The 19,496-nt window shown below is 38.2% G+C and overlaps 1 protein-coding gene across 2 annotated transcripts in view; it reads right to left on the bottom strand.

Moving 5' to 3' along the window:
- The window catches only part of TRPC6 (transient receptor potential cation channel, subfamily C, member 6), a 39,870-nt gene that overhangs the window by 15,749 nt on the left and 4,625 nt on the right, over positions 1-19,496 (bottom strand). For both annotated transcript variants that reach the window (XM_009334862.1, XM_009334863.1), the window contains exons 2-6: positions 13,569-13,754; positions 11,282-11,446; positions 6,312-6,525; positions 4,223-4,450; positions 242-506 (exon numbers count right to left, since the gene is read on the bottom strand). In XM_009334862.1, coding sequence (XP_009333137.1) covers positions 242-506; positions 4,223-4,450; positions 6,312-6,525; positions 11,282-11,446; positions 13,569-13,754 — 1,058 coding nt within the window. The remainder of the gene's footprint in view (positions 1-241; positions 507-4,222; positions 4,451-6,311; positions 6,526-11,281; positions 11,447-13,568; positions 13,755-19,496) is intronic.

Below are 19,496 nucleotides of genomic sequence, written 5' to 3' on the forward strand. Positions count from 1 at the left end.
ACTACATCTCACCTTCCCAGACTGTCTTTTCTGATTTATCATAGTATTGCTGGGATCAAGAGCTCATCATCTGATTTCAAATATATCCTTTAAGCACCAGAACAAGAGAGAAAATTACTACTTAATTTTTAAGAGATGCAAACCTTATAAAACCATTAGTAAACTTAATACATACAATGCAAACAACCGACTTTCCATAAAAATAGCCCACAATCATTACAATTTAATCAGTTGTACTTACGTTGTGAATGCTTCATTTTGTTTTGCCCCCAGATAGTAGGAATAGAGATTAAACATGCCTATCATGAAAGCCACAAACACCATGATAAATATCACCATGAACTTGAAGATGTCTTTCACAGTTCTGCCAAGTGATATCTGCAGTGGTCCAAAGCTTTCATTAGCTGGTAAGATGTAGGCTATTCTGGAGAAACTTAATACTACCGCAATTGCATACAGGCCTTCAGATATGATCTGAGGATCAGACGGATCCCAGTTTATTCTGGCTAGAAACAAAAGATGAGAATTTCGGTCATTATTTCAAAGTCCACCTAAGGCTGTTCACTGAAGTACTCTCTTTTGGTGAGTAACAATGAACCAGTCAGTGTAAATTGGAATGGAATGCAATGGTGCTATGCAAATTTGGAACAGATAAGACGCAGTCTTCGTGGTTTTTTTTCCTTTATTGTACATTGCATAATGAATTTTCAGCAATTTTCACTTGCAGAAAAATTCTAAGACTTTGTTGTCTAAAAGTAAGGAGCAGTTACTTTCTACCCTTTCAAACTTAAAAAACACATAGAAAATCTGCTTCCTCACTGAGAGCTGTGAATACTTAAGTGTTAACTTGGGCTTCCGTGTGCCAAGTATGACTGCTCAAATAGTGCCAGTAGTGGTTGTCCACTACATCATGGTGCTCAGCGAATGTCTTGCATGAAGATGCCGCTAGAAATAAAAGTGAAAGAACAGAAGATACCTTGTTAAGACTGAAACAGAAGTGGGATATAGCATCTACTATGCTAGGGCTAGGGAAGCATTTTATTTTTTTACTTATGTTTTACTCTCTTCTTTTCACACCTTCATCAGAAGTGTAATTTTTAACTATAAGAAACCATTTGTGCTTCAGTTTGAGATTAAGATGTCTTAATCTCAAAGACATCTATCCAAATGGGAGGTATAGTCAGTGCAGCCTAGTGAGCGCTTGGGGCTTGATTCAGATACCTGAACAAAGACATCCATTGCCATTTGAGATGCCCAGGGTATCCAAGATTATTTGCACAGATCTGTGTGAGGTCTTTTTGGAGCAGCACCTTGGCAATTCAAATGGCACTAGCTGCTTATGTTTGGCCAATTGAATTGAGCCAGGTAGCGCTAAAACCATTTCACAGCTCCACTGACTATATTGATTAGATTTCCATTGATTATAAAGGTGCACTGTAAGATCACCGAAGTAACTTTTTGGGAGTTGAATCCCAACCTATTAGAAAATTTAATTGGATAACTAAAATCAAAGATGGCAGATGTTTCAGTATGGGCTAGTAGCCAGATGTCTTTTAGGTTTCCAGATGAGCTGTATTATCACAGAAAGTCTGAGGTGGGAAGGGACCTCTGGAGGTCATCTGGTCCAACCCACCTGCTCAAGCAGGGCCACCTAGAGCTGGTTACCCAGGATCATGTCCAGATGGCATTTGAATGGATGGAGACTCCACCACCTCACTGGGCAACATGTGCCAGTGCTTGGTCACCCTTCACAGTAAAAAATTGTTTCCTGATGTTTAGAGGGAACTTCTGTGTTTCAGTTTGTGCCCATTGCCTCTGGTCTTGTCACGGGGTACCACTGAAAAGAGCCTGGCTCCATTCTTTTTGTACCCTCTCTTCAGGTATTTATATACATTGATGAGATCCCTCCTGAGCCTTCCTTTCTCCAGGCTGAACAATCCCAGCTCTCTCAGCCTTTCCTTATAGAAGAGGTGCTCTAGTCGCTTCATCATCTTTGTGGCTTTTCATAGGCCCTTCTCTCCAATATGTCCATGTCTCTCTTGTACTGGGAAGCCCAGAACTGGACATAGGACTCTAGGTGTGGCCTCACCAGTGTTGAGTAGAGGGCAAGATCACCTCCCTCAACCTGCTGGCAATGCTTTGCCTAATGCAGCCCAGGATACCATTGGCCGCCTTTGCCACAAGGGCCCTTTGCTGGCTCATGTTCAATGTGGTGTCCACCAAGTTATGTTAGCTAGCCTATGATAAAACCTGTGGCATTAAATATTCACTATTAATGTTAGTACGACCACACATAGGTGTTCTCCAAGCAGATTTCAGTGTGCATGAGGGTAGAAAGGCTCTACAGAGGGATCTGGACAGGCTGGATCGATGGGCCGAGGCCAACTGTATGAGGTTCAACAACGGGTAAGTGCTGGGTTCACCCCATGCAATGCTACAGGCTTGGAGAAGAGAGGCTAGAAAGCTGCCTGTCGGAAAAGGACCTGGGCATGTTGGTCGACAGCCGGCTGAACATGAGCCAGCAGTGTGCCCAGGTGGCCATTGGCATCCTGGCCTGTATCAGAACTAGTGTGGCCAGCAGGAGTAGGGAAGTGATTGTACCCCCTGTACTCGGCACTGGTGAGGCCGCAGCTCGAATACTGTGTTCAGTTTTGGGCCCCTCACTACAAGAAGGATGTCGTGGGCCCATCACTACAAGAAAGACATTGAGGTGCTGGAGCGTGTCCAGAGAAGGGCAACGAGGCTGGTGAGGGGTCTGGAGCACAAGTCTTATGAGGAGCGGCTGAGGGAACTGGGGTTGTTTACCCTGGAGAAAAGGAGGCTCAGGGGAGACCTTATTGCTCTCTACAGCTACCTGAAAGGAGGCTGTAGCGAGGTGGGTGTCAGCCTCTTCTCCCAAGTAACAAGCAATAAAAAAAGAGCAAATGGCCTCAAGTTGTGCCAGGGGAGGTTTAGATTGGATATTAGGAAGAATTTATTCACTGAAAGGGTTGTCAAGCACTGGAACAGGCTGCCCAGGGAAGTGGTTGAATCACCATCCCTGGAGGCATTTAAAAGACGTGTAGACATGGTGCTTAGGGACATGGTTTAGTGGTGGACTTGGCAGTGTTAGGTTTATGGTTGGACTCGATGATCTTAAAGGTCTTTTCCAACCTAAATGATTCTGTGATTCTCTACACTAAAAATGGCTCAACACTGCTTAAGTGCATAACAAAGTCACAACTCATGACTGATGTCAACAGAAACTGCCTTGCTAGATGATACAGTATTATATAGCATAAATGAGTTACAAGACTTGTGCTTGTCATACCCAAAAACTGTGAACACAACTAGTCCCTGTTTGCAAATTCTTCAAGTGGGTGTTACTGAAAACTGAACTAATATTTAACTAGCTGCTTTTATAACTTATGTGAAATTTGTAACTTTCCAGTAAAATTTATATGACTACAATTTAATGTGTTTCAGAATATATATATTAATTGCTCTCCTTTTTCTACAGCCTGGATAATGAAGAAATGCAGCCTTATCAGAAATAGTATTTGAGGCATAGAATAGAGATAGAAACTAATGTAATTCAGTATCTAGAGAAAAATATCTAATAAAGGGAAGAGAGATGTGGTGGTGTTGAGAGTGAACACAAGTAAACAGAGCTTAATTTTTTCTCATTTGGGCAAAATAGCTTCTAGTCACTTCTCATATATGCCAAGCAAGTTTGTCAACATTTTTATCTCTTACTGGTAAAGAGGGTGGATTGAGAAATATTAAAATAATATAAGAGTCTCTAAGCAAAGAATATGTAAAAGATACATTGGTTATGCTGGCAAAGCAGGTTTAAGAAGTTCCTGCATCTCATTGCTTAGTTCTGCCCCTGCATTACAGTACATTACATTCACAGTTGTGCCAACACAAGTGTTTGCAGGATAGCGTTGTGTAACTGAACAGATGAAATGACCTGGATCAAAATAATCTTGAAAAGGGGTGGGGTGACAGTGGGGTTATTTTGATCTTAGATCATTTCAGTGCCTGATGCCTAGAACAGACCCCAAAGAGATGTATGAGCATAGCCAAGGGAACTGTGATCAAAGAGTAGGGTTGAGAAAGAGAAGAAGGGGTGGGAATTTCTTAAGCAGTACATTGTGGAACTAAAGTATTGGAGACATTAACAGCAAATCAATTCATCTTGGCCCAAGAAGTAAGTCGTAATCATGTGCAATCAACTCACCTAAAGTGTAGTACTTTATGTTGGGCTCCAGTGTTGGACTTGTCAGATCTTTCATATTTGCATCAACGAAGTTCTGGGCTCTGGACGCATGCCAAAATGCCATAAACCTTGCTATGAATGATGCTGCAAAAATTGCTAACATACCAAAATCAAGCATATTCCATAACTCAAAAAGGTATTCTTTTGGACCTTGAGACCAAATTTCTTTACATTCAGACCATATCATGCCTGTATAAGACAAAACAGAAAAAACAGTGTGTTCTTTTATCTTCATGTTTGTTTTATTTGATATTTTATTATGTATAGGATATGCTCTTGGTTGCAGTCAAACTCAAAACCATTTTGGTCAGTGGGAGTTCGAACACAAACTAAAATCCTTGAACCTGCCAATTCATATACATTCCAGTACTTCTTTCTCATGTGAGTAATAATCACAATCTTTCATACTTCTTTTTCCTATACAACTACAAAAGCTTTCAAAGAGAAGAATGGGATGTGAGTATTACCATCTGTTACAGACACAGAAAGAGACTGAAAGAGCAGAAATGCTCTGGCATGATCATATAGTGGTAGAACTAATAGCAGAATTCACATGTTCTTATTCGCAGAGTACCCTGGCTACAGTCTATTTTACTGAAATTGCAAATATATGTGACAAATGAGCATGAAAGTAAGAATCTGACCTAATGCTTCTTCAACAGAGGAAAGGTATCTGTTTGATTCCTAATTATTCCCCCTTAATAATAAAATATAGGAGTACAGTATTAGTTTATGGCATCCTTTTTATTGAGCAAATCCTTTTCCTTTTCAAGATAAAATTTATTTAATCATGAAGTACATTTCTAGGATTCTAAAGAGAGTTAATAAAAAAATGAATTGGAATAATGTCACTATTTTTTGCAGTTATCGCATTGTCTGAAGGAACTTTTCATCATTTTCAGGTAAGGACAATTATAATGTTAATTACAGTAATTAAATTCAATGCTACATCTGTATGCACTGAATTAATTTTTCAAAAACTGTCTTATGCATGACACTGAAATAAATAAAAATAGATTAAAATAGCAAACTAGAACTTCAAATTGGAAAATTATTATTTACTCCTTTATTATCAGATGAAAACACTGATATTTACAGAATATTTGGAAATCTAAGTGCCATATTATTCCCATAACACACAATTATATTAATTTATATACAGCTATATGATGAAATAAATAAAGATTGTCAATGTCTTTTAAAGCTATAAGAATCAGTTGGTGTACAAATGGCTCCAATTCGAATAACAGAGAGCTCAAAAGCAAAATATTTTAAATGCATAAGCTCTTGAATGGAAACAGATTTTACTTAGCTTGAATTTAACTCTCCTGTATTACTGACTTAACTAACAACCAGAACCCAGCTCTTTAAAGTACTTGGGCATCTAAACCTCATTGGAATAAACGATATTAGACTTGTAAATAAGAATCAGACAGCTAAAATATTTTTGAGGGTCTGTGCTCAAGTTCTTATGTTGACTAGTACTGCATCACCAAATTGAATGGGTCAGCTCACAGTACTATTCATAGTATTAATTTCATCCCTGTGTTGGAACGGAAAAATCTACCACTGACTGTTCAGGGGTCTATATTCTGCTTCTCTTTTGTCAATAATACATTCAGCTATACACTATGAATTCTGCGGGCATACTTGCAAAATAAGAGAATCTTAGCAGAAAGAGACAATTAGATACAAAAAACTTGGCCCATGATGTGGAAATCTTTCCCCTTGGGAGTTGACACAGCCTGACTCAAAAAAACCCAGAAAACTGGTAGACGCTTTCCTCTGATATTCATAAAACTGAATTCATTCATATTCAGATGACGCAGATTTCACCTAAGTCCTTAACCTGAATGTTTGTGATTAACTGGGCACATGTGAATCCTGCTGACATCCAATAAGAAACATGAGGCCAATGTGGGAATGCAGCCAGTTGAATAAACTCCTTTTGTTGCAATTTTTACACATAACATTAATAGCAAAGGATTAAATTGGGTCCAACTTCACTGAAACCATAGCAAGACAAATTTAAGCAAAAATTAATCTTTACCTATTACCCAAGAAATAATCAGCATCTCCATCCATGAGAAACAGGATGTTTTCATCCTAAATAGCTGTTTTACATTGCCTGTTGTTTCATTAGGTCGGAGTTTGGTGCCATCAAATCTGTCAGCTGCGTTCATGACAAGTAGACCAAGAAAAATGGTGAAAGAGGCTGCATGGGCTACAAACTTCATAAACGGTCCACGCATTATCCTCCCCAGCTGCAAGAGAGGTTATGAAACACAAGGATATTGCATTGCCTTCTTCCAAAATAAAAATGTATAAAAAGAACAGTAAAAGTACAGAGAAATATATATTTCAATAACACACAGGAGGAAATATTTGGAAAAAGTTGTATCCTATGACGCCATGCTGACAGTCACCTTTAAAAGTTTCTACTTATTTGCTGTTGTCAGAGGGATAATGTATCAGTTTCACCATATATGTATTTTTAACTGAGTGTTTTGAAATAATTCTGTAATTATTTGGGGGCATCTATGTCTATTACAGGTAATCAAGAGAAAAATTTATTACAGTTATTGAATTTCCTACATGCTAGTCATCTTTATGAGGCAACAAAGAAAATGAGATTTTGAAACTTACTAAAAGCATTAAATTATCACCAGGAGTGAATTATGATTGAAGAATTCTGTTTCCTGACTGACGCGATACTCAATTTAGCACAGTTATTGTGCAGTTTTCCCAACTTATTTTCTTTTTTAAAAAAAGTCATGAGGCCTCAAAAGGTTATGTTTATAGTTCTGTAGTGTCTTAATTTCCTTCCTGACTCCTTTAATGGAAATGTCCTCAACTTTGTCATGACTAAGAACAATTTAAAATGGTTTAGTGCAACACTTAAAAAACCTAGAGGTTCCATACAAACTCACACAAGGCTGAACTTTTAGCAATTATTTACTTTAGTTTTGAGAGTGCCTGTATTAATAGTAAAAGTCTTAGCTTGTTCACTTAGTTGGCAACTGCAGAAAAATACTTTTTTATTTTAGATGAAGACAGTATCTGTATCTGACAAAAATTTCCTTGGAAAGAATTGAAAGCAAGTGTCACTGATCTCAGCTGAAACATATAACAATCTGTGGTCTGGAAAAGGGAGGGGAAAGCAGAAAGATAAGCTATTGGTATTCATATTTTTGCTACACTTGTTTCAATATCACAGTCAGAATTTTGCTGTCCTTATAGTCAGCTTTTACAGAAATATAGAATAAGAAGATGCAGCTGAGGATGCGATGGTAAGGTCTCCAGTACAGATAGCATTAAGAAAACTAGACAAATGTAAAAAGAAGATACTGTTAAAGGAACACTGTCAAGGTTATCAGGCACAAAATTTGATCTTCTTTCTCCTTTATATTATTTTGCAAACCCATGCCATTCATTATGTTTCTCACTCAATAAAATTAATTTATCTTTTATTAAATAAAATATTCCATCAGACTCATGAGATGAACTTCAACAACCAATTATTTTGTGTGAACTACAAAGAGAACAGTTAATCGTCACGGGGAAAGATTTTAGTTCAAGCTAGGAAGGAACAGTCATAAACAACACACAATAAAGCAGAGCTGGAAAGTTACAAAGTACCTTGACAGTGTCCTTTTAAATGCATTATTCTTGTGTTCACAAATGAAGATGGGTTAGAAGACAGATGCCAGAAAGAGACATAGCCAGAAAAGAAGAAAAAATACTGAAGGAGGTAATGTTAATATATCCCTTGATCAAAAAATACAAAATTTAAAAGACTGAACTCCTAGCGCCCCACCACCACCACCACTTCAAAAGAGACAGAAAAGTATTTTTTACATATATATATAGTAAAATCTCCCTGGAAGCAAGACTGACTACGGTTGAACTGATTACACAAATGCTGGAAGTTATTATGACATTGCCATATAACAGTGAACTAATAAAATATTGAAATTACTTTTAAAATTCCGAATCTCTTTACAGAGAAGATATAGGTCAGAAAATACAAATCAGGGAAGGAAAGAGCAACATGTAAAGACAAGGCCATAATCTTGCAAGTTTGGACTTTTCTATAAGCTAGAGTCCCTCCTTAATACACTTTCACTGTGCATTTTGACATAATAAATCCCCTCCCATTGCACAGACCAAGGACATGATCTTCTAAATGCTCTGAATCTCTTTCTGTAATTTAAGTGCTTTTGATTTTGGATTTTGTTTTGGGGTTTTTTCTGGTTTCTGATCCTCTGTGCTTTGGTTTGCTATAGCGTTTTGGAGAGTGTTTTATAGGTTGGTTTAGGTTATGACAAGATGTACAATAGTTATACTGTGGATACTTCAACATGTATTTGTTTGTATATAGGGTCACCTGAAATCGTTGGGAACTGGAGTGAGTGATTCACATTATTCCACCTTTGTGACTCTGCAGAAACAATCAGTATTGTAACATTATGGAGTGTGGCATTGATAAAGAAATGATAAAATAGGACTCCAGGTAGCACATCTATCACAAAGGAGAAAAGGCCTGATAACAAAAAAAAGATAATGCATATACTTTTTTAGGAAGAACAACTTCCTAGCTCCTCATATACTGGACATAATGTTCAATTTCTTTTCCTTTACCAGAGTGCAAAAGAGGAATGTGTATAACCCTCAGAACATGCTTCTAGAAAGCTTGTAGGGACTTATCAAGTTCTTTAGAAATGCCAACCCCAGGTGGCTGGGAACAGTGAAAGAAGACTCAATTTCAAATTCAGATCCCTTATCTTGGCCAGGGTCTGACTGAATTACTTATGAATTCATAGAGCTAAAAATCTAAATTCTATTATTAATTAGAGCTGTACAGCACAGACAATAGAGATTCTTGGAGATAACTGAAAAAAGTTTTTAGTCTTTCAAAATGTCATGTAATAAAATAGTATTCTAGAAGTTTTGGGTTAATTATGTCAGTAGTTAGACTGAATTACCAATTAGAAATGCAGAGCAAACAGTTCACAAAACTTTGAAGTGCCTCCATGTGGATTGCTGGCTGAAACTCAAATAAGGGGCAATCTTAATTCCTTTTGGCATCTGACACTAGTGAATTCCTGCCAAATCAACAGGACTTTGTCCACATATTTCTATGAAATTTCTTCCTCTCAATTCAGTATCTGTGGTCCAAGCTCAAATTAACTTCTTCCTAAAGAGGAAACTGGTCAGCTATACAGGTAACTGACTGAGATGTTGAAATGTCATAAAGACATTTTTGCCTTTCTCAGAGCCATGGCATGAGAAAATAAAGAAATGTGTCAGACTAACTCCACTGCAAGCTGTTATTTTCACCACAAATACTGTGAGTATTTTCCCTCTCTTCTGTCACTGTGCCCTATAGTGCCAAACCCGGAAAAATAATGGGTACTTTATCCGGTAGGAGGAGAAGAGATTTATAAAATTCCATCAATTCATACACAGAATGGATTCTGTTGATACAGATCATGTTCTGTATTGGAGCCATCCTATTCTGAAATTAAACAGTGAACATTTTTGCCTTCAGAAAACAGAAGAACCAAATTTTCAAGTATGAGTGAAGCACAAGGTAAGAAATGGCAACTGGTGAAAAAGGTGGATTAGATTTTACATTCGCAGAATATAATGAAACAAAAAGCATTCAACATATAAATCACACGATGAGATGATTAATAGTGACAGAGGAAGTGAAACCTTAAAGGATGTTGTTCCTTGAACCTTGACTTTAAAAAGCTACTGTGAAATAGCTTTTCCAGAATGTACAATAGTTCAAAATCACTTTAAGATCCAATAAATCATTGAAAAAGGAAAATGACAAATAGATAAGTCACTGCTATAGTTGAAAACCAATTACTGAAGTATGTTGAATCTCCAGGCGTGTTTTAAGACAAAGTATTCATAAAAATCCTAGTCACTATACAGAAAAGTGAAAATGATATAACTGATTTTTATTGTCCAGACTGAAAGAAATGAAAAATAGGGCAAAACAAAAAAGGCCCACCTTTCTCCTCCCAGAGAACAATAAAAAAACCTCACAAAGACCTCAGTCTTCTCTTTCAACCTTCCTCTTCCCCTGGAATTATTGTATGTGCACAGGATTTGACCTGCTAAAATCATAGATGTTATACTGTAGTATACTGTTGAATAATCCTTATAGGATCTCATTTGTTCCCTCTAACATACTCTCAAGGGAAATTTTCCATCAGTCTCCCTTTAAAATGGATAGTGACCAACTAAAACAGAGATTCAACACAAAGTTCAGAGAGGTCAGAGATTGTAACCCACCTTCAGTGGAAAGGCTTTCCATACTAAATATCATCCAAAACAAATATATACCTGTTACGGTAGAGATACGCAACCAAACAGTGGTAGCGTCCAAATCCAGACAGTGCATTATAAATGGATGCAGAGGAGGCTGTGTGACTGCTTTAAAAACCTCATGGAATATAATGAGTATTAGCACTGTCTTGACAAGCCAACACAGTTCACTTGACTTCTAGAAAACTGATGATGAGTGTTTTAATTTCTGGCATTCATGTTTCAGTGACTGTTATCTATTAATTTTTAATCATCAAAAATAAAATTGCCTTTGAGGTAACTGGAATCAACACATAGCTTGAACTTAGTCTAACTCTGAATCAATGGGAAATTAGGATCCTCTGCGTCTGCCTACTAAGGCAACAACTAAATGAAGAATAGTTTGACTCATCGTTTCTAAAGTACAATTTCTACAAGGCAACTCTTGCTCAACCATTGTAATTTGATTTAACATACAGTGCATTTAACACAACACATTTACCTGTCTTAATTACAATTGTCAGAACATGCAGTCTTGCAGCCATTCCATTCTAACTCAGCTTTAAAATAACACGTTTCTGAAGTATTATTTAATCATGTCAGTAATTTATACTCATGCTTCATCTTTGCCAGACAGGAATCTACATACAGATGATACAGGAGTTAATAAAAGGCCATTACAAGATTTCACAGACTGACCTTACTGCAAGGAGCAAGCCAGTAAGCCATTGAAAGGAATGGCAGTCCTACTGCAACAGCAAGAACAACCAGAAACTTCACTGCCATGGTCTGCTGCCGTAAACCTGACAAATTCTCATACCAGATTGAGAGAAGTTGTTGCTGGCAGTTTGGATGTGCTACAAACTGTAACAAAGAAAAGAAGCACAACAAAACAATATTGCTATCAGAATATCTTTTATTAAAATACCAGCACATTAAGAATGTGGGAACAGCAACAACTCAGCTTATATTCAAAGGAGCATTAACAAGGGTATGAGAGAAAGTTTTTTGATGAGCATAATCTCCCAGCATGCAGGCATGTTGCTATCAGCAACAATAAAACCTTTAATTTAAAAAACTATTATTTTATTGACATTGTGTTCCATCACAAACTATTAATTTCCATCTAAGGGTAATTAAACATAAACCTTATCTAGGCAAACTCTACTTCTTTCTGGCATTTATAAGTTTCATGTTACTACTTCAGAAATTCCAAAACTTTAAGTCTTTCTGTTCTGCAAAGGATGCTATATAGTCTTTAGTTATGAAAGAAGGAATATGCCAAATTTTCATGTGCTAAAATGGAAAATACCATTTTTTTTCAGCTGGCATAAAAAAACAGCTGTCACTTTTGCAGGAAATCAGCTAAGAACTATTTATAACTTGATTCTGGAATCTTTTGGACAAAGTCTGCAAAACTGAGAAGTTTGGCCTATAAACCTCTTTTCTGTCAAAACCTCTGTAAAGTATAAGAAGCATCTTACAAAGGTAGATATTAACAAACAGTGGATTCTTGTGCACCATAAATTTTTAAGTCGAGACCTGGAAATAAAATTAAAAATTTAACTGAATCTAGTATTTTTTTCTAGAATAATTCTCTATATTTAAAGGATGATTGGCTGAAGGTGCAAGAAATATCTTTATTCAGACAAGAGAAAGTGTTGAAAGAAAGTTCATATTCAAGGAAGGATTAAGACTCAAATACTATGAAGGACAAGGTCAATGTGATATCTTCTCTTCAAAAGTTGTTTCAGCTCTCTTTAGTGACCGTAGCTTGCCAAGTGTTTTGCAGGTTTGTGTTCATATGCTGGTAGGTGTTCTTCAGTCAAAATGGTTTTCTTCTTTTCTTCCCTTCATGAACACACAAATACTCCTCACATATAAATGTTTTAGGTGTCCCCCAGAGATGTGAACTCAGTTTTTGTAAAAAATCTGCAGCTCTTCCCTGATAAATTAGATCTGTATGTTCAGTCTATACTGGATTTTTAAGAGTCCTGATTCCCTATCTATTTTTTTTTGTTAAAATAAGATATTGTTTATTTTCACAGTGTTGATCTGATCCATTTCACTATGAAGGAAAAGTTTTATCAAAGGTCTTGCTGCTCTGTCAGGAGACAGCTCTACTTTAGGGTAACCTGCTTTCGAAGTATATTCCTGAGTTGTACCTTCTTGATCTTCAGTTGTACAAACTTCATCACACAAATCATTTCTCCCTGGTTCACACACGTCACATACGACTTTACAACCTATACTATCCAAGAGAAGTTTTCTGGGTAATTCAAGGGTCTTGGTGCAGCTACTAACTCAGCTGGTTTCACTGAACACTTTTCAGATGCAGACCAGAGTATTAAACTGACAGTAGAAATGAAAGTAAGCCAAAGAAGGGACAATAACTCCTGTATTTGACACTGCCTGCAGCCTGCTCTTCTTCAGAAGTAAGAACCACAGTACTATTACTCCTACATTGTGTCTCTGATCCTCTCTATACAGACAAATATACATTTTCTGTGAAACACGCAATTTCACTAAGTTTTCTCAACTTTCTGAGTAAGACACAACAGCTTGACAAAAATGCGTATCAGTATTTGTTATCATTCTGTGCACAGGACTGCTGTGCTATCCTCTGGTTTTTATTAAATCTTATACTTTTCCAGGCTGCAGAAGTAGTGCAAATTTCTTCCATCTTTTTTCAAAAATAGATTAAAACTAAAAACAAGTAAGTATCCACAAAATTTGCATATAGCCACACATTTTTTTAGAGCCGTTTTCTCATACTCACTGTGACCAGTATCCACCCCGAATACCTACTCCTTGGTTATATTGCAAGCTATCTGGGGCAAGGATTCTTTTGTTTGTAAAATATACTGTGCAGAACAGCCCAAATGTTCATTTAAGTGTCAGAGGCTACCAAAACATAAACATTTAATAACAACACAATTTAATATCACTATCATGACATGTCTGTTTGATCAACATAATTGCTTACTTTTTTAACTTCATACTTAATGGCGAGTTTTAAGCGGCTAAGGCTGGGGCGACCACGTTCTCCATTATTATGGCTCATCTCTACATCACCATTCAAAATAGCTTCCACTTCTTCTGTATTTCTGCACAAATCAAGGAGTCCAACTACAAAATCCTTGCATTGCATAGACAATTTCTTGTAATCATTCTAGAAAAGAAAAGAAGAAAGAAGATAACTTGCTGTTTAGACCTAACAAGAGCGAAATAGTTCTACACCCCAGCTACACATCTGTGAGCATCAATAGATTGTTTGCATCTTGTTACGCTTTTTTTTCTGGTAGATTAACAGCATTTTGTTATCAGGCATCTACTTCTCCTGAATGTTCAAAGAGTAGGATTCGTCTCACCTTCGTTACCTTGGACATCTACATTATCAATTTTTACATGAGTTACTTCTCTAGACTTTCTTTAGAGCCAGTTGAAAGTAAAAAAACACTTTCAGAAATATTGTATGACATATTTTAATTACTAATTCAAGTTGAGATGAATAGCACAGGGAAAATTTTTCTATTCACTGACTGTCACAGAAGTCTAGATAACTAGCTCAGATGCAGAAAGTTACACTGTAGAGATCTCAGTTGGACAAGATGAGTATCCTACAGAGAACACGTCTGAACAACTTCCCAACCTCTTGAGAATTACATAAATATATTGAATTTTCTTAGGCCTTTGATTATTCTTGTAAATCTTATCTTTCTCATTTCCCAACATCTCTCTCAGCTTGCAAGCACAACATTGGATTGCTGTTTTCCAGCAACAGTGTCAGCAGAGCTACAGATAGCATGAGATACCACATCTCTAACTTCAACTCAATGCTCTCTAGCTCAAATATCTCATGACAGACTTCACAGCATGAGCCAAAATCTTGCTCTACAACTGCAGGTTCAGTTGCTTATTGCTTTAGCTACCAAATATTCTTCTCAGTCACTGTTTTCCAGATGGCATAAGTCAAAACAGAAAAAGATATTCTGATCATTCAATCCACAGTTTGTTAACCACTCCTTACTTGCAGCTGTGTTTGGGTCATAAAAGATGAATATAGCTAGACAGATAGGGAGGTAGATGGATATAGATGTATATCTAAAGCTAAAAAATGTGTACAGATATATTGCCCCTGGCCTAGATCTTACAAGAGATTTACTCACACATGTGTCAACAACTTCCGATATTTTTATGTTCTCTGCTAATTTTAATGTCTTAAAAAGAAGAAATTACTGTAGAATTTTTCCCAAACAAAAGAATGAAAAAACCCCAACCACCCCACACCGCACAGGACGGCTCATGTAGTCTCTATTTCATGTTCAAAGTAACTTTCTATGAATGCTTTTATTACAGTGACACATTTCCCCCTCCTCTGGTCTGTTCTTCATAGCATTCCCCCTTCTCCCACTCTTAGTCTCTGTTTAGTCCCTTCTTTTTAATTACTTCCTTCATACTAACTGCCATCTAATGCACACCCTGGAAGAGAAACCATTATTTTGAGTATACAGAATACTCTAATTTATTTGCCGAGGGTGTACTTCATGCATAGTTGTGCTTTATTACCCACAACACCACAATACCAGTTTATTACTTGGATATATTAAAGGATCACATCCAAGTTTTACATTTCACTTTACTTAGATGGATGCAAACACTCATAGACAAATAGTCATAGACACTATTGTATGTCTACATAAAACTGCTAGTGATTTATTTTTTTAATAATGTAATGTAAGCAAGATAGCTCAGATGTGTCATAAAAGAGAAAGGAACTTTACTGTAATTTCTCTACAAAGACAACAGAAGCTAAATACTAAAACTAACCATTTCATGACATGCTGTATATTTCATTATTGTATTATTTATTTTCCCTCTCTTCAGAAGAATAACAATAGAGATTAACCAAAATCCTGACTTCTTGGCACTACAGAAAGACATTTTTTTAGATTAATCTATTACCTCCTGTTTGGCTTCCATTTTTGTAGCAGCAGCTAAGATAAGATTCAGTATTCAATCATTTTAATACATAAAATGTCCTCTTCAAAATTAAAGGAAAAGTAGCCATTTGAGATTCACAAAGGAAAAACATAGAGTCAACCAATGCACCCTTGTACGATTAGGTACCATGAACTGTTCCAAACTGATATCTGACCCTTGAATATCAAATGAAAAAAGGAATATTTTTCAACAGATTTAGGAACAAAATAATTTGGCCTTCATAAATAACTATTACAAAATATTGCAATATATTTGTTATGTATTGGTATGTGTATATTTGCCGGTAGGAGATACATACATACATGCACACACACACACACACTCTCTTCATCAGTATTTTCCAGCTCTGGTGACTGAGACATGACACGGATTTTCAAAACAGTATGTGAGGAGACCATTACTCCACCGTGGAGTACAATGCCTTTGGGTAGTCTCAAAACAAAAATCATATATGATAATTTATTCTAATGAAGAATATGATTTTTTCTGAGTGTAGTCCTATTTACCAACATGAATACTGAATGCGCACTTTTAAACGTAGCCAGATACCCCCATTCACACTTTGCAGAATTATCCCTTCTGAATTTAGGTTCTGTACACAGTATCACAGTATATTTAGCACCCCGTAAATTCATTCCTAAACTCCATCGGTTTATCTTCTCATTTGTAAATGCAGTAAAACACCTTCCCCTCCTGTGAAATATTGCTGTAGCTGCGATCAGTGGTGGTAGCTGAGCTGAAATCTCCTCGGCGGTCAGGTTACAGCAAACGAGCTTTGGGGAAATCAAGCGGAGCCCAGCATCACTGCCTCCGCCCCAGCCGCGGCACAGGGCGGTTGTAACACAGCAGTCAGCTGAAGGCGACACGCTTCCCTGCTCCAGTTCACAGTTTGCTGTCTTGAGACATATTCCCTTATGAAGAATTCATCCTCTTAGGGAAGGTTATGGAGGACAGAAGGGATGATAATGTCTTAAACTGCTATGGGAAGATTTGTCACGGTCTGAACACAGGGAACGTAGCTCTAACCAAGGAACTTTGTTTCTAAGAAATCAAGTGTGTTAACTTGCAGACTACTGCGTGGGTTGCCTTTTGCCCCTTGTCTCCTTGGTCCGCTTAAACGTGTAGTGACAGCATAAATGATTAATATGCTCTTCTCGTCATCTCAGTGTCTCTCTGTCACACATGCACAGAAACTTCCCCCCTCCCCCAGAGTCTCACATGTCTCTTACCATGAATGTGAGCCAAGGGGATGTGGTAATTTGCTTGGCTTAACTTATTTTTGAAAATGGTCAAAGGCACACAGGTAATTCCACGAGTTCTCCTTTACTGCAAATTGTAAACTTAATGAATTAAAAAAGCAGTCCTGGGAGATTTGAGAAGGTAGTTCGCAATTAAATTACAGTTGGAGGCTCTAAAAAGAATCAGCCCTTAATTCTCCAATAAAGCATGTGTGTGTTTTGTTTTACACGTGACAACGTTGGTTCAGAGCTCCTCAGCAGTTTAGGAAAAACCCAAATTTGCCAAGTTTTGCCACACCAAGGATGAGGGGGCAGCACTGGCTGCTCCCACCCTGCAAAAGGAAGGTGATGATTTGTGGTGAGTGCCATGGGGGATGAGGATCCAGGGGAACAAGATGCTGGTGGCAGAGGAATGACAGGAGGGGTGGGGGTGACAGCAGCTGCTGCTGAGAGGAGTCACCTGCCCTTCGTGGTCGGAGCAGCCACAGACTGTCTTGGCGTCCCAGGTAAAGGAGCAAGCAGGCCACGGTCACTCTGAAAACCTCAGCTGACCACGATTTGCCTTACCTCTGACCACGTAAGCAGGAGAGCATCACCACAGCCGTTTCTCCCAGAAGAAAGAGGCCTTCTCCACGCAGCCTCCTGTGACCAGTCATAGGCTCCTGCTGTCCCCCCGACCGTGCCCAGGATGAAAATGCTCTCAGGACGCAGGCTGACACTGAACACCACAGATTAGATGGAGCAGTCCTGGCCCTGCTTAGTGAACTGTAAAGGCCAAGACCAGAAACACGGGTACTGCGAAACAAGGATTTAGGATTTCACAGTGCTTTGTGAATGTAAGTAAGACCTAAATGTTGGATTTAGGCATCTTAGTAGGGTCGATAAACACATTATTCCCCTTACAAAGGTGGCCCTTACTCCTTCGGTGCCTCAATTCTTCTTCTCTAAAAGGTGATGTTAACTTTTCTTTAAGAGAGCTGACAATACCTGTAATGAAGACTGGGACCTAATTTCTGTAATGGGGGTTGTATAAATGAAAACAAACAGAAAATCAGACTTTGAGATGATAAATTGAATTTTGATTCTCATCAGAAAAGCAAACTCAGATGACCTTATTAGGGGTATTAATTTACAGCAAACAGTAATATAGATACATTTATTTTAAAAATACATTTTTCCACTCCATCCCATTAAACAATAAAACAGCCTGTTGCCATTATAGCTGCAGCAGACTTTGTACTACATGCAAATCTTATCCATTTTGAATAGCACTGGGCCACAACTGTCCTTCTCAAAACTCCAGGCCACATCTCTGCAGGACAACGTTTGTCAGATATCATCTACATCCTTATGGACATATTAGCTCTAGGGTGGGCAAACAATTTTGATGACAGAAAATACAAGCACAATCCCCCAAAATAAAAATATTCTAGATAGTATCAAACATTGTAAAGCTGCACACTTAGCCATGTCATAAAAAGCTAAATTAAATGGCGTTCAGAAAATCCTGAAGATCTCAGAATTACTCGGGAAGCCTGAATTAGCTGTTTGCTTGGTACAGAAATATTCCTACACTATGCTTGACACATCTGTCCAGTTAGTCTTCCTTCAGAAGTCATCTTCTACTTTTTTCTGGTTTTAGAATCATAGTTTGGGTTGGAAGGGACCTTTAAAGGTCACCTAGTCCCTGTCCCGTGGGCAGGGACATCTTCCACTAGATCAGATTGCTCAGAGCCCCCTCCAACCAGACCTGGAACGTTTCCAGGGATGGGGCATCCACCACCTCTCTGGGCAACCTGTGCCAGTGTTTCACCACCCTCAGCGTAAAAAATTTCTTCCTTCTATCTAGTCTAAATCTAGCCCCCTTTAGTTTAAAGCCATTCCCCTTTGTCCTGTCACAACAGGCCCTGCTAAAAAGTTTGCCGCCGTCTTTTTTATAAGCCCCCTTTAAGTACTGATAGGCTGCAATAAGGTCTCCCCAAAGCCTTCTCTTCTCTAGGCTGAACAACCCCAACTCTCTCAGCCTTTCTTCATAGCAGAGATGTTCCATCCCCCTGATCATTTTTGTGGCCCTCCTCTGGACCCACTCCAACAGGTATATGTCTTTCCTTTGCTGAGGGCTCCAGAGCTGGACACAGTACTCCAGGTGGGGTCTCACCAGAGACTCCTAATAAAGAACGATCCTCCAAAACACTTGTAAAAACAGTATCTGCAACCAAATTTAACAGGCATGTAATGCTAGATACCACCACTACAGAGGTTTGAAGAAAAGAAAGAAGTTTATTCCAGAGAATAGTGGTTTCCATTGATTATGGCATTTCCTCTTGAGGGCACTCACAAGGCAGGTGTGGGACAACCAGGGGATCAGGCCCAGCCAACACGGGTTCATGAGAGGCAGGTCCTGCTTCACCAACCCGATCTCCTTCTATGACCAGGTGACCCGCCTAAGTGGATGAGGGAAAGGCTGTGGATATGGTCTACCTGGACTTCAGTAAGGCCTTTGACACCGTCTCCCACAGCATTCTCCTAGAGAAGATGGCGGCTCATGGCTTAGACAGGTGCACTCTTTGCTGGGTAAAAAACTGGCTGGACGGCCGGGCCCAGAGAGTTGTGGTGAATGCAGTTAAATCCAGTTGGTGGCCGGTCACGAGCGGTGTTCCCCAGGGCTCAGT

Source organism: Pygoscelis adeliae, unplaced genomic scaffold, assembly GCF_000699105.1.
Source record: "Pygoscelis adeliae isolate BGI_AS28 unplaced genomic scaffold, ASM69910v1 Scaffold141, whole genome shotgun sequence".
In the NCBI taxonomy this organism is placed as follows: Eukaryota; Metazoa; Chordata; class Aves; order Sphenisciformes; family Spheniscidae; genus Pygoscelis; species Pygoscelis adeliae.